Here is a 15,718-nt window from a genome sequence, read left to right as displayed (position 1 = left end):
ACATTGAGATGGGTTCTTGAATGCAAGGAGGATTTATATCTTTCTTGTGGGAGAAATTATTGGAAGAGATTCCAAGCAGGGAATTAGCAGCAATATCAATTGAGTGCTTCATTGATAATAAGTCATGATGGGATAATGTGCTCTCATCATGATGTGTGATTGCAAAAAGACAGAGAATTGGTACTGCAATGTGAAAATAGATGGAGGAGAATGGAGAGATCTCCAAATAGGTGGATAGCAGCAGTTAGCTATTGATTTGTTTCATAGAGAAAGCATCAAGTTCTAAGAAAATGTTAGGTATACCAGCGAAAGGATTCTTGGAACTTAAATGTGCAAAGAACAAATGGGAATGTAATCTGTTGTCACGTCTTATTTTGTTTTTTTTAAATCATCCAATGTGTTCTGAACGAATACTGAGACCTAATGGATAATAGTTGAGTTTGAATTGGTTATAAGGGGAGATAGTAATCACTGGGCTATAAATGTAGCTCTCACATAAAAGTGTGGACTTGAATTCTGTTTTAGCACAGTTGTCTTTTGGAATATAACATTTTTAAAAGAACAAATAAATTCTACTGATTAAATATCATGACATTGCGACCATGTTTTGGAAATATTCATCTTGGAGTCAAAAGATCATAGGGTCAAGCCCCACTCCTGTACTTGGGAATGTGGCCTTGACTGGCACTCTAATATAGAACTGTGGGAGTGCTGCATCATCAGAGATGCTGTGTTTCACTTCAGACAGTTAAACTGCTTCAGTGATCATAGTAACATTTTTGGATATAAAGGAGATTTTTGGACTCTCCCTATTGGAGATGGTAATTGCTTAGCATTTGTGTGACATAATTTTTAGTCACCACTTAACACACCAAGCCTGAAAGTTGACCAGGTCTGGTCGAATGTAGGCATGGATTGCTTCAGGATCTGAGGAGTAGAATGGAAATTTTCAAATCACCAGCGAATGGCTCCACTTGTGATAGAGAAAAAGTCATTGATGTTTGCAACAGAACAGAGTTGGATCTAGGATGCTGCCCAGAAGAACTCCTGCTCGTGCTGAGATGATTGACCTCTAATAACGACAGCCATCTTCTTTTCGGTTGGGTATGGTTACAGCTAGTGTGGCCTTTTCCTGATTCTCAGTAACTTTAGTTTTGTGAGAGCACCTTGGTGTCACACGTGATCAAGTACGGTGTGGATGTTGTAGGCAGCCACTCCCATATAGAGTCAGAGTCTTACAACATGGAGACAGGCCCTTTGGTTCTATGCTGACCAAAACATATCTGCAGAATTCAACTCTGTTGTCTATTTTTGGACTGCTGAGTTGTCCTGTTGGAATGGAAACTGAGCATTGGTGAGCAGGTAATCAGTGTCTAAGTGCTAATTAGGAGTTGAATGGTGGAATGGTAATTAGAAAGTTTGAAAACAATTTGTTACCAATGCATTAATTTTATGATGAAGTTCTCTTGTGGCTGTATCCCTAACCCTGGACTGAGAGACCCAGTTCCAAGTTCCACCTGCTCCCGAGGTGTGCAATAACATCTCTGATTGGTTGATTAGAAAAATAGGTTATATTTTTTAAAAATTAAAAGTTTGATTTTATGATGAGGGCCTTCTTGTAGTTCAATGGTGGTGTCCCTACCTCTGGAATGAGAGGCCAGGGGTGAAGTCCCACATGCTCCAGAGGTGTGTAATAACATGTCTGAACAGGTTGATTAGAAACATTTTATGATTAGGGCCCTTTTCCGATGCAGTGGTAGTGCCCCTATCCCTAGACTGAGAGACCTGTGTCCAAATCCCACCTACTTCAGTGGTGTATGATAACATCTCTGAATAGGTTGATTAGAAAATAGGATAGAAAACTGCAACATTTACAGAGAGAACAAGACAAATTTGGAAAAGGCCAAGGAATGTTTGAGTCCAGAATGTACTAGCTGTAATATGTCTCAGTATTTTGTATCTCTATAACTCAGATGTGCTGTTGATATCGACAGAACAAAAGATTTAATATCAACAAAGATGAGCTGAAATCAACATCAAAGGCCATCGAAACCGTTCACAATTTGTGCTGCAATGAAAACAAAGGGGCTTCAGAGTTAGTTGCAGAGCTGGGGACCCTCTATCAATGTATTCGGTGAGTTCCACGGGATATGTTGGAGCCTTGAGGCTCCTCTGTCATTGTATGCAGTGATTGTCATAGGGTATGGGACCATCTGTACAACACTGAACCTCTACCTACTGCCATTCCCTTATTGCCATTCTCTACACAACACCCATCCCCTGCATTATCTCTGAGAGCTTTCACTTCTCCTCCTCTTCTCTATGGCCTACTTTACTACAAATACTCGCGCTCTATTTCTATAAAGCACTAAATTTCACAGCCCCATCTTATCAGCTATGTGAAACTGTCAGCCCACAAAGCTCTGTATACCTTTAAACCTCAATGCTTCTTGCATAAAGCTGAAAGATTTGTGTTTATGTTGAGAGACATCTAGTGATTGATCTGTAATGGAGTGCCCTGACATGGGAGTATTTGATTAGAAAGTGCAGAGCTTTACTCTTCATTTAAACCCGCGCTGTACAAAGCCTATAGCAGAGTATAATAACATCCAAAACTTCTGTCGGTGTGCTGGACAGTGATCCTGCTTGTCTGAGGTACTGGCGGTTTGATGGGCTTTGTCCTTTTTTTGTCAGATGCCAGAATTAGCCAGATATATTAAGAAATGCCAAGGTATTCTGGGACTAAAATTTAGTACGTCAATGGGAACTGTTGGAATAGTGATGATTGAATTCTTTACCAGTCTAAGTGCAAGCAATACTCGCCTTTGTATTTTTGCATCATGATACCTGATTATTTTGTTCTGATTATTAGGTTCCCAGTGGTAGCAATGGGAGTGCTGAAATGGGTTGACTGGACAGTATCAGAGCCCAGCTATTTTCAGTTGCAGACTGACCATACACCTGTTCACCTAGCACTACTGGATGAGGTAACTGAAATAAATACAATCTCCATCCTGTATCATTAAGTTAACTTAAGATCTTTTTTTGTCGTGTTGGAAGATAGGAGCTCTTTTCCCATGAAGAAGGACATAACAATTAAATCTGTGTTTTTAAATTCTTTTGAGAGATAGAACATAGAACAATACAATACAGCACAGCACAGGCCCTTCAGCCCACGATGTTGTGCCGAGGGAATGCCTAATTGCCTCGCGGAAGAAGGAGGTGAGCTTCCTTCTTGAATGGTTGTAGTTCTTGGGGTGTTGGGACACCCACAGTGCTGTTAGGGTCAGAGATCTAGGGTTTCGATGCAGTGACACAATGGCAATGAAGTCTGAAGTCAGGATGGTATGTTGTTTTGAGGGAAACTTGCAGGTGCTGGTGTTCCCTTGTAAATGTTGGCCTTGTCACTTTCTAGGTGGTAGAGATCTTGGGTTTGGAAGGTGCTGTTGAAAGAGTCTTAGGGGTATCCACAGACTGCTGCTACTGGATGTCATGGGTGGAGAGAGTGAATGTTTGTGAATGTGCTCCCAGTCAGGCAGACTGCTTTGCCCTGGATGGTGTTAGGCTTCTTAAGTTGTACCTTTCTAGGAGAATACTGCATTACACTCCTGACTTGTGCCTTGTAGGTGTGGACAGACTTTTGGGTGTTAAGACATGAGATACTTACTGCAGGATTCCTAGCCTCTGACCTGCTCTTGTAGCCACAGTATTTATATGGTTACTCCAGTTCAGTTTCTAGTTAATGGAAACTTCCAGCATGTTGATAGTGGGGAGATCCAGCAATGGTAATGCCACTAAATGTCAAGGGACACTGGTTGCATTCTGAAGATTGTCATTGCCTGGCACTTGTGTGCCGTAAATGTTACTCCCTAATCATTAGCTTGAATTTGTCTAGGTCTTGTTGCATAAAGACATAGACTGCTTCAGTATTTTGAGTTTTGAGTGGTGTTGAACATTGTGTAATCATCAGTGAACAACTTACCTGTGACATTAAACTGGAGAGAAGATCAATGATGAAACAGCTGAAGATTGTTGGACCTCAGACCCTACCCTGAGGAAAGAGGGGCTCTCGTAATGGACTGGTAGTGTTCTTACCTCTCAGCAAGGAGTCTTGAGTTTAAGGCCCAGCTATTCCAGAGGTGTGTAATAACCTCTCTGAACATTTGATTAAAATATCTACACTGTGGAACTCCTACATGGATGTCATTGAGCTGAGTTGACTGACCTCCAACAACCACAGCCATCTTCCTCGGTGCTAGGTATGACTCCAGACAGCAGGGATTTACCTTGCAAATTCCTATTGAGTTCAGTTTTACTAAGGCTTCTTAATGCCACGCTCAGTTAAATTCTGCCTTGATGTCAGAACAGTTACCCTAATTTGCCATCAAGTTCACTGTGTTGACCAGGTTTGAGGCAAGGCTGTAATGATGTCAGGAGCTGAGTGGCCCTGACTAAACCCAAACTGGGTGACACTAAAGAGGTTATTGTTAAGTGCTGTTTGACATCACTTTCTTGATGTTCGAGTAGATTGGGGCTATAATTGGCAGGGTTTGATTCCTCCTGCTTTCTGTAGACAGGACATATCTGGGCAATTTTCCGCATTGCTGGGTAGATGTACCTGTAGTGAGACCATTTCGCTAGTGGTGTGGCTAGATCTGGAGCACAGGCCTTTATTACCTTTGTAAAAATGTCTTCAAGGCCCAGAGTGTTTATCCAGGAGCCTTCAGCTATGACTTGAGTTCACATGAAATGCATTGAATTGATTGAAAGCTGGCATCTGTGATGCTAGGGATATTAACAAGAAACTCAGATGGATCATCCACTTCTGGCTGGCGATTGTTAAGAAAACTTCAGCCTTTTATGCACTGACGGGCTGGGCTCCCCCATCATTGAGGATGGGGTTATTCCTGACGCTGCTTCCTCCAGTCAGTTGTTTAATTGTTCACCACCATTCACAAATGAAAGTAGCAGGGCTGCAGATCTTAGATATGATCCATTGGCTGTGGAATTGCTTAGCCCTGTCTATCACTTGCTTCTCATCCTATTCCTGTTCTGAACCACGTTAGCACATCTCGGATGGGGATAGTCATTGCTTTGTTGTTATCAGTCCTGCTAATCTAGTTCAGGTGGAAAAAAACACAAGTTACCTGGGTTCCTGCTTCTGATAGCATTTTGGTTCACAATGTATAGATGTGGTTGTCTGGTGAGTTTAACAGCAGAACCATAGAAACTCAGAGCAGGAGTAGGCTATTTAGTCCTTTGAACCTACTCTGCCACTTAAGATGATTGTGGCTGATCACTGTTTCCATACTTTTATTCCTGCTTTTTCTCCCGTACCTCTTGATGCCTTTAAAATCTAAAAAATTATCAATCTCTTTCTTGAATATGTTCAAGGCTTTCAACTGTGACCCTGAAAATCACTGTATGATCATCTCAAAAGCACCTAGAACAAGTTCCAGACATTTTTGTCATGTTTTTGATAAAGGGAAAATGCTGTGGATGCTGGAAATCTGAGACAACCACACAATAGTGAATAAGCTGAGCAGGTCTGGCAGTATTTGTAAAGTGAGAAACAGAGCTAATGTTTTGAGTCTGTTATGATTTTTTCAGAAGTGGTGTTTCTGATACCTCTTCTAAAGGTATCTTTCATTAATACATATTCCGTTATTACTGGTTCACTTTTAGACATTAATTTGACTTAACCTTACCTATCTATAACTGTTAGTCTTGGTTCAGTGGTAGCTTGCTGACCCTTGAATCAAAACATTGTGTTTTCATTGACAATGTAGCACTCACCCAGTGAACATCCTTACCGAGACACATTAAACTGAGGCCTCACATGACGAGGATGTTGTAAAAGATTCAATGCCTTATATTTTATTATTAAGTACCTCTGAGTACCTTGACTGCCATTTATTTGCCAAGCCTCCTGTTGAAAACAGATATTTCTAACTGTTGAGAACTGACTGGGTGGCTATTAAGTTGGTACTTTCACTAATAAGAGGCCAGGAGATGTGGAAACTGAATAGCAGTGGGTGGTGCTTGTATTCTTTTTGTACCTAATCTGGAGCTGCTTCATATTGACAGAGGGACCTGGGTTGAAAAGAGTTTCATTCTTAAGCGATATGTTTCACATAAACAGTGAGACACAATTGGAAACTAGCAGCTGTAAATGCCCCATAGAGTTTCCGAGAATTGTAGAATTATACAGTACAGAGGATACTCTTTTGCCCATTGAGTCTGTACCATCAAAAATACACGACTACCTACACTAATCCCACTTCCCACACTAGGCCTGGAGCCTTGAATGTTATGACATTCCAAGTGTTCTTCCAAGTACTTTTTAAATGTTGCGGTTACCCACCTCAACTACTCTACCAGGCAGTGCATTCCTGAGTGAAAAAACTTCGCCTCAAATTCCCTCTAAAATTCCTGTCTTTGACTTTAAAAGTGTGCCCCCTTTCCTGACCTTTTTAACTCAGGGGAACAGCTGTTTTTTGTTCACTCTGACCATGCCCCTCATAATCCTGTAGATCTCTTTAACTCCCACATCCCCAACCTTCTCTGCTCCAAGCTCATCCAGCCTCTCTGTACAGCTGAAATGCTCCATCCCAAGCAACATCCTGTGTAAGTGCTTAGCTATAGGTAAAGTTGTTGGCAGATGGATTATGGTGGGTTATAGAATCCAGATTTGGTAGAACTGGGCCTTTTCTGGGTGTCAGTGAGGACAAGAGATGCTGGAGATTAGAGTTGAAAAGTGTGGTGCTGGAAAGGCACAGCAGGTCAGGCAGCAACCGGGGAGCAGCAGAGTTGACGTTTCAGGCATAAACTGCCTCAATCCTGATGAAGGACTCTGGCTCGAAATGTCAGCTGTCCTGCTCCTCGGATGCTGCCTGACCAGCTGTGCTTTTCCAGCACCACACTTTTCGATCCTTTTCTGGGTGTGTTTGGATGGGAAATGATGTAAACAAGGTGTTTCCTGTAAGCTGCATGCTGCACTTGAAAGCCATACAGCTACGCAGGGAGTACCACATCAATCACTCAAGTGATCACTCTCACCCTTTTAGATGTCACCTAAGCTTCAGGCACAACTGGCTCCAGGGTTGCTGATAAGAGCCAAGACATCAAAGGAATGTTCCAACCCACTGCCCTTGTGCATTGCATTACTGTGATGTAAAGATAAGTTGCTGTGCATACAAATAGCCAAATAAGAAAGAAATGTTTTGGAACTGACAGTACTAAATAGTCATAATTTTTGTTGGTTAACTTTAGGATTGCTGAGCCCATTTGTAACCTTGCTGTTGCTGTCCTAGTAGAAATCAGCTTAGATGAGATTGAGCAATATTGTGCCTCTTCTCCATCTGGGGACCTGAGCTGCAGTATTGGTATTGTTTATCAAAGAATTTAGGACCTGCTTATCATTGTCACCCTGTGCTTTTGTGTCTTTCTTCAGATCAGTACCTGCCACCAACTCCTCCATCCCCAAGTGCTGCAGCTCCTTGTGAAACTATTTGAGACTGAACATTCCCAGCTTGATGTCATGGAGCAGGTAATCCTTCTGTTGCTTTGGATTAGCAGAGGACTGATGGAGACAATGGAAAAACAATACAAAACACATGCCAATCTAATGTCAGTTTGCTTGTTTGTTTTCCGAATAGTTGGACTGGGGGCCTCAGGATGAAGGTCACATTCTGGTGCAGACCGGAAAACATAGTGTGAACAATCTGGCAGAAATTTAGCTGAGTTTTGTGCTTTCAGCAAAGTTTAAGGCTCCATTCTGCATCTATTAAGCATTCTCCTAATTGGTTTTGGACAGTGGTCATAAACTGCAAAACCATTGGAAGAATTTATCTTGTTGTTCAGCACAGTTTACAGTAATGTGGAGATTCATTATGATATAATGATGTAGTTGTGTAAGAATCAAACTCTTTCTGGTACAGTATGGATAATCTCTAGCTGAGTTTTCAAAGCATTGTGACATGTGCACTTCCTGCGTACTTATGATATATGGAATGTGTAACATGTACCTTAATAACATAGGGAAACTTTCCTATCTGTGAAAAGTTCTCGTTCATCCGGTGAGAGCAAGCGACATTTTGGGCTTTTTTTTTCTTGTACATCTTTGAGTCAGATACAGTTAGAATAAAGATCCACACAGCTTCACATGTTGTCTGCTAATTTGTGCACTGAGACCCAAAGGATAAGTTTTCTGCCAGTTCTCAATAAATGTTTGCCTCGTATCTACATGCAGATGTTAGTCGGGTACTGATAAGAGAAGATAAGAGAAAGGTTCATCTTTGCCTTTTCTGTTTCAAGATTTATTTCCATTTCTCCAACCCATGATAAGCCAGCGTGCAAGGTGGTTTGGAAGGTTCCTTTGATAAGCTACTCTTAATAGCAATCCTGGGGCCAGCTGTGATGGAGTTAATAGCCCTCTCACCTCTGAATTACAAGTTTCTTGGTTCAACTCTCACTGTAGGTTTTGTGTCCATAATAATCAAGGCTGACAGTGCAGGAGGAGCACTGCATCAGTGGTTGTGCACAGTCTCCCTGCATCATTGTAGGGTGGAAACTCCATGATATAACCTTTAATGCAGTACTGAAGGAGATTTTCAACTTGGATGTGTCGTCTTTTTGATGAATTGTTAAATAGAGATCCCCATTTCCCTATAAAGGTGTATAAAACATCCCACACTACCTTTCTGATGAAGAACAGAGAAGTTATCCCTGGTGGCTTGGCCAAACAACATCACAAAAAACAGAATATTTAGTCATTGTCACATTTTTAATACTTTCATCATAAAAACATTGGTGGAATATTAATGTGATGTCAACACAGCCAAAGCAGAAGCCCTACAGCTTTCTCCTGACTTTGACCTGAATATCTGGTGGTGAGAGTTGGGGGTAGGTAACTGAATATTTAATGCATTTTCTCTGTCACTAATAGCTGGAGTTGAAGAAGACTCTTCTGGACAGGATGGTCCACTTGTTGAGTCGCGGTTATGTCCTACCTGTAGTCAGCTACATCCGCAAATGTTTGGAGAAACTGGACACAGATATCTCACTCATCAGATATTTTGTCACAGAGGTTAGTAGCTTGTGCACTGATTTCCTGCAACTGGATGCTCAGTGAATGATTGTGTGAGGCAGAGACCATAGGTTCTGGGTTTACAGGGTGTGTTGTGCTTCTTTCATTAGGCTTGCCCTTGCTGTGCCAATGGTGCAGAGTCATGGCAGGGATGCTGTTCTGTGGGCACCACTGCCCTCAGCCACTCCACTCATAGCATTCTTGTATCAAATAGCGAGTCTTGGCACAGGCTGAGTTCCCTTAAGAGTCTAACCGAACCCTGCTGTACCATGCAGCAGGTAGCAGTGAGCCTTGCCTAATTGGCATCCCTGCAGAGCAGAAGCTTGGACCTTCAGCCCCTCGAGATGGGACTGTGGGGGGTTGTGCTCTACTTGAGAGAGTACGTTTTCTCATGAGCAGGTAGCACAAAATACGGGAAACTGCAAAGGTGATAGCAACATATATTAATGGTGTAGGCAGACTGGTGAGCTAGGTAGTTTATGGCAGATGTTGCAGAGAAGCATGGAGTGATATTTTCCATGACAGATGAATGATTTGGGGCAATACTGCAGTTTTAAATGGGATGTAGAAGGAGCAGTGCTTGGGGTTATACATATACCAATCTTTGAAGATGGCAGGACAAGTTGAGAAAACTATGTTTATAACCACATGAAATCCTTGGCTTTATTCATAGAGGTGTAGAGTGCTGAAACGTACTAAATCTACTGGGGTTTTGCGTTCAACTCTGAGGTTCAAGGGTGTTAATGCTTTGGAGAGGACACAGAGGTGATTTCCTATAATAGAAATATTAAACACAATGTTGCATAAAAGAAAGCAATTCAGCTTACTGTGTCTGTCCTAGTGCTAAGAGTTCTGCCACATAGAAAGATGTGGAGAAACAGGGTCGTTCTCCTTAGAACTGAGAACGTTAAAAAGAGATTTGACAGAAATATTCAAGATGATGAATGGTTTTGATAGACAAAGTAGGAGAAACAATTTCACTTGGCAAGGGGGTCAGTAACCAGAGGACATGGATTTAGGGTGTTTGACAAATTAACTGGAAACAACATGAAGAAAGTTTTCTTTGCACATCAAGTTGTTATGTATTTGAGTGTACTACTCAAGAGAATTTCAAAAGTATTTTTCGAAGGGACATTGGTGTTTACTTAAAGAGGCATATTTACAAACTATGAAGAAACAGCAAGGGAGTGGGACTGTTTAGGTAACTAGCACATGCACTATGCTGAATGACCACCTTCTGTCTTATATCATTCTTGAATTGTGTTGTGTGCTTGCAGGTACTGGATGTCATTGCTCCTCCATACACGTCAGACTTTGTCCACCTTTTTCTCCCAATCTTGGAGAATGACAGCATTGTTGGCACAATAAAAACAGAAGGGGAGTGTGATGCTGTGGCAGAGTTTATCGGTAAGTAGGGAAAAGATTTAACAGATGTAGAGAGAGAAACCACAAGTACTGGAAATTTGAAGGAATGGAAACGGAAGGTTTTGGAATGTAGGGCCATCCCTTGGCTGACATTCCAGTACAGTACTGAGGGAATGCTGCACTATCTTTCAGATATGATATTCAACTGCGCAGGTTTCTGTTTGGAAGAAGAGCAATTAAGTTCTCCCTGTCTCCTGACCTATGTTTAATTATTTATTCCTCAGTTAGCATTAGTTCATATGCTCATTATCACATTGCTGCATGTGGGACATTATGATGTGCAAATATTTATTATTCTTTTACAGGAGAGTGTATTGCTGGCTAAGATTAACTGTTGCATTACACTAGTAACCGTCCCTGACCAGCATCTTGAGGTTATGAAAGGTGCTCCTTCACATTAGGGAACATGACAGCTCTATTCTATTGTACTTGCATAGCACTCTGATAAGTATCCATGAATAGACTGTTCACAGAAGCAGATCTGACTGGAAGCTGAGTGTACACTGTATTGTTGAGGCAAGGCAATTTGGTCTTCTCTTGCGTTGACAACGGTTTTTGTTGAGTTATATTTTGATTTTGTTTACTCAATGGGGATTAGTGTGAGTTTCTGCCCATGCCTGAATACATTTGTCCTGTTTCTCCTGAAATGGTCTGGTAGACCATTCCTCTCACACTGGCTAGTGGCCTTGCTCCATAGATACGTTTATCCATTGAGTGTTGTCAGGCCAGTAGCCTGGCTTGTATAATATTTACAATATTGTACAAAATGTGCACTTTTCAGCAATGGCGATGGGATAGCACTGAAGCGTCCAAGTTACAGTGGCCTCAATTAAACACAAAACCCCTTCCCAGGAGGATAAAAGAGCAGACACAATGGGCTGAATAGTCTCCTGTGCTGCATTATTGCATGATCTGCCACAGACTAGGAAAAACTATGGCCTGCTAGCCACGTCGAGTTTGTAGGAGCTTCTACTTGAGTCTGCAGCTGCAACAAGATATCCAGAGGAAGCACTTCAAGGTAAATTGGAGTTGGACAGTAATTGGAGGCATGCCTTTCTTGGAGAATACGTGTAACATGAAAAGTGATGTGAGCATGTGGAGCAGCGGTGAGTACAAGGTATGTGCATAGGAGATTACCCATTAGGCTACTGCAGTTTTGATTTGAGTTTTGGTTTTACAAGTGAACACACAGTAATTTCAAAACTCCCTTTCAATTCAGTTTTAATTCACTTCATGTAAAAACAAGTCAACCCTTTGTTATCCCATTTATCTTGTTCCCTCACTTTGATGCCGATTGTTGCTGTGGTCTGGTGCCATGGATGCTGACAGTCCAAAATTTTAAACTAAAATTTTCAGATCCGTCTTGACAAAGTATTGCACTGAAGTGTGTCTTTCCCCACTGGAGTATTTTTGCATCAGAAATCTATGAAAAGTATTGCTTTTATGGATATGTCCTGTCAATTTTTTCACATTGTAAATTCTTTAGACATATAAAAATGATTCACTATATCAGGCACTTCTCCTTTGGGAATGATTATCCAGGAATCGTGCATCCCCTGGCTGGAAGCAATATCACAGCATAACAAGCCTTTTGTGGCAGGTTAGTTGGTGGCTTTGGCAAGATAGCAAGAACGGGCTGTGCATGGTATGGTGGCAGCCTCTCAACAGTCTGAGGTGGTGGACACAGTTCCTCCTGGGTGCCTCTTGTTGATTTGGAGGTGGCAGCAGCTCGGCATCAGCAGCGAAAAGGGGCTATGTATGGAGTGGTGGCAGCCTCCTGGCGATTGGAGGTTGCAGCAGCAGCAAAGATGTTGTTCCTCCCAATGTTTAAGATTGGTAGCAGCAGCAGGAGTGGCAAAGCTTCTCAAGCAATGTGAGGTGGAGGTAACAAGATGTGGCTCGTCCTGGTGATCGGTATGAGACCTGCAGACCAATTGAGAGTTCAGGCCAGGGCTAGGCACAAATGCCTGTGTCGGTGGTTCCAGACATCTTTATGGCGCTAAGACTTAGACTTTAAGATCTGGATGTTTTTATTTCCTTTTAGCTTTCTTTTATTCCTGCTGTTTTTTTTTATTCTTGTTTTGTAACCAAAATGGCACTGAAGAATGGCGACTTTGTACACTTTTTACCGTACTCATGTATTCCTAGATTTGAGTACACATGACGATAAGATTAATTCTATTTTTATAATAATATAATTTATTATAGTACCAGAAATGGGGGTATAAAAGCTGGAGTTGCTCTCCTTACAACAGAGAAAGTTAAGTGTGGACTTACTAGAGATGTTCAAAACTGTGAAAAGTATAGATTAGGTAGATAAGAAAAATTGTTTCTGAGGCAGAAGTGTCAGTAATAAGGCAACTCAGGTTTAAAGTAATTGGTGAAAGAAGCAGAGTATAGACCCAGTAATACCTAGATCGACATTTCTATTAGTTGAACAAAGATTGAAATATTAAAACATAAATGTAGTTAGTTGCAAAATATATTTGCCTGAAGGTCTCTGAGCAGATGTTTTGAGATGAGCATCTGATTGCTCAGTTGTTTATGTGCTTCTGCATCTTCACTTTGAAAAAATTCTCCTGTTCTTGCCACAGATGTGCAGTATGGTGCAAGGTGGCGTGGTGGCTCAGTGGTTAGCACTGCTACCTCAAAGGTGCCAGGGACCCTGTTTGATTCCAGCCTCTGGTGACTGTGCAAACTCAACATAGATGTTCTCCCTGTGTCTGCATGTGTTTCCTGCCAGTGCTCCAGTTATCTCCCACAGTCCAAAGATGTGTAGGTTAGGTGGGTTGACCATGCTAAATTAACCCATAGTGTCCAGGGGTAGGTGGATTAGCCATGGAAAATGGAGGCTTACAGGGGCAGGGTAGAGGGCGTTGGGTCAGGGTGGGATGCTCTTTGAAGGGTTGGTGTGGACTCGATGGGGCGAATGGCCTGCTTCCACACTATGGGGACTCTGATGAAATGTAGTTATGGTTGAGAGTTTGGAAGAAGAATGATGAATTTACAAGTAAGTAAAGTGTTTGGTTTTAGGATAAGTGATGTATTTTGGGAATATTGAAAGGTTCTTCGGCAGTGGGAACAGATTTCAAAATTGATAACACCTCTTTTACAATATGTTGCGAGGTTATTACATCCCAGCTCTTGGAATGAGAGCAGGAAGGTGAAAGTGACTCTCTTCATAATACCTTTTGATTTTTGCTCTTTGCTTAGTAGTTCCAGTACTAACTCGTGGTAGATCACAATAAAAGCGACATTTATGTTGGCAAGACAAGCAAAATGTCTCTGATGGGAAACTAAAATAAAATCAAAAATACTGGAAATAAATATATCAGGTAGCATCCATAGAGAGAGAAAAATGTGACACCACATTTCAAGGTCGTAATGAAGCAGAGCGACCAACTGCATTATGCACATTTTAGCGAGAGAATGTGTAAAAGAGGATTTGGTCTGGTTTTGTTATTGTGTGTGAAGCATTGTTAATAACAGTATAATTATCATAATAAAGGTTTTATTTTTATTTGTAGCAAATCCTACCTTGCAATTGCCTCTCTTGAATATTGGATAGCCAACACCAGTACAATTTCCAGGTGGCCTTTTGACTGAAAAGCTTGTCTTGCCCAGACCACCCTTAAGATGCATATGTTCAATCCAGCGCACTATGGAGTATTGGGGTTTGGCTTTCTTCTGAAATATTCCACCTTCTCCAACCAATCCAAAGGGACGTTATGAATGAGGTCAAGGCAGAGCTCATATTTCTTAATGGCTGGGTCAAAACAGGATTGACTTTGAATTTGGGAACAGATCCCCAAATTGTAGCTCTTTGGTTGTAGGGATTGGGGCGGGACGTTATGGGTTTATAATGTTAACTACCTGTAAACACTGAATTAAAGTTCTGTGTAATGTACTTCCAGCACACTGCAAATCCAATTTCATCATGATGAACTAGCACTGTGAAAGAGACACTGGAATGGTGATGAGAGCAACAAGCAACCTAATCCTGACCAACAGCAAGATGAAAGAGCCGCTCTGAGCAGTAAGACTGATTGGAAATGGTGAAATATCCACAGAATGCCTGTGGCATTCACCCACACTATAAATCTGATGGCAGGAATTATTGACAGAGCAATTACCAATCTGCAAGAGAAATAATGGGTTTATATATTTTTACATAATAGAAGAAATGTAGAAACAGATATTTTGTGTTTTTTTAATAGGTCTCAAAGTTATACAGTATTTGGAAGTGATGTTGTCAAAATAAATATTTGGACCTGCCATGTTTTCATGAATGACTTGCCTTAAAGTTTTCTTTATTGTGTTTTCTTCATGTCTTCTCTTGTGTACAGTTTGGGCTGCTAAACAGGCTGTTATTCTGTGTGTCCCTCGCAAAGGTTGATAGAAAACTGGTTATGTGACTTTGCTGTAATTGTTCTCCAGTCTAAGAATAAAATACATTAGAGTCAAATAGCAGCATCCATAATAGCAGGAATTCTGACACCAGACACAAAGACATCTCTGGGGCAGCGCGGTGCCTCAGCGGGTGCTCCAGTTTCCTCCCACACTTTAGAAGATGTGCAGGTTAGGTGGATTGGCAATGCTAAATAGACCATGATGTCCAGGGATAGGCAGACTAAGTATATGGTAAACACTGAATTAAAGTTCTGCCATGGGAAAAGCAAGGTTGCAGGGATAAGGTGGGGGCTGGGGTGGGTCTTGGTGGGATGCTGTACAGAGGGTCAGTGTGAATACAAAGAGTCGAAAGGCCAGCTTCCACATGTAGAGATTCTATGATCTATGATTCTGTGATCTTTAATATCTCATTTGCAAGCCCTAATCATTTCTGTCTGTTTAGATATTAAGTGCCCTTTCTATTTCTCTAATAAAAATGGATAACCTCACCATGTTAAATATCATCTGCAATTTTGCTCCATTCACCTAATGTGTGTGTATCCATTTGTAAATTTCTTGTTTCCTAATTACAACTTATTTTCCCACCTATTTTAGTGTCATCTGCAAATTTGGCTGTAGTGCTTTCCATCACTGCATCCAAGTCATTAATATAGATTTTAAATAGTTGGGGCCCCAAGGACCAAGCCCTACTTATAATCTTGCCAATGAGAAAAAGAACTGTTTATCCTGACTATCTGTTTTCTGTTGATTAGCCAGTTCTGTATCCAAGCTAATAAATTACCCTTAGTCCCATGT

At 41.3% G+C, this 15,718-nt stretch overlaps 1 protein-coding gene across 2 annotated transcripts in view; it reads left to right on the top strand.

Annotated features, from left to right (window-relative positions):
- nelfcd (negative elongation factor complex member C/D) overlaps positions 1-14,802 on the top strand; it is a 40,053-nt gene extending 25,251 nt beyond the window's left edge. Inside the window, exons 10-15 of one of the 2 annotated variants that reach the window (XM_072556891.1) lie at positions 1,995-2,134; positions 2,873-2,987; positions 7,454-7,549; positions 8,948-9,088; positions 10,366-10,495; positions 14,428-14,802. In XM_072556891.1, the coding sequence (XP_072412992.1) occupies positions 1,995-2,134; positions 2,873-2,987; positions 7,454-7,549; positions 8,948-9,088; positions 10,366-10,495; positions 14,428-14,462 (657 nt within the window). In that variant the 3' untranslated portion in view covers positions 14,463-14,802. The remainder of the gene's footprint in view (positions 1-1,994; positions 2,135-2,872; positions 2,988-7,453; positions 7,550-8,947; positions 9,089-10,365; positions 10,496-14,427) is intronic. The other variant, XM_072556892.1, reaches the window with a different exon arrangement.
- The last annotated feature ends 916 nt before the right edge of the window (positions 14,803-15,718 follow it).

This window comes from Chiloscyllium punctatum, chromosome 37, assembly GCF_047496795.1.
Source record: "Chiloscyllium punctatum isolate Juve2018m chromosome 37, sChiPun1.3, whole genome shotgun sequence".
Classification (NCBI taxonomy): Eukaryota; Metazoa; Chordata; class Chondrichthyes; order Orectolobiformes; family Hemiscylliidae; genus Chiloscyllium; species Chiloscyllium punctatum.
This window is presented reverse-complemented; position numbering and strand designations above follow the sequence as displayed.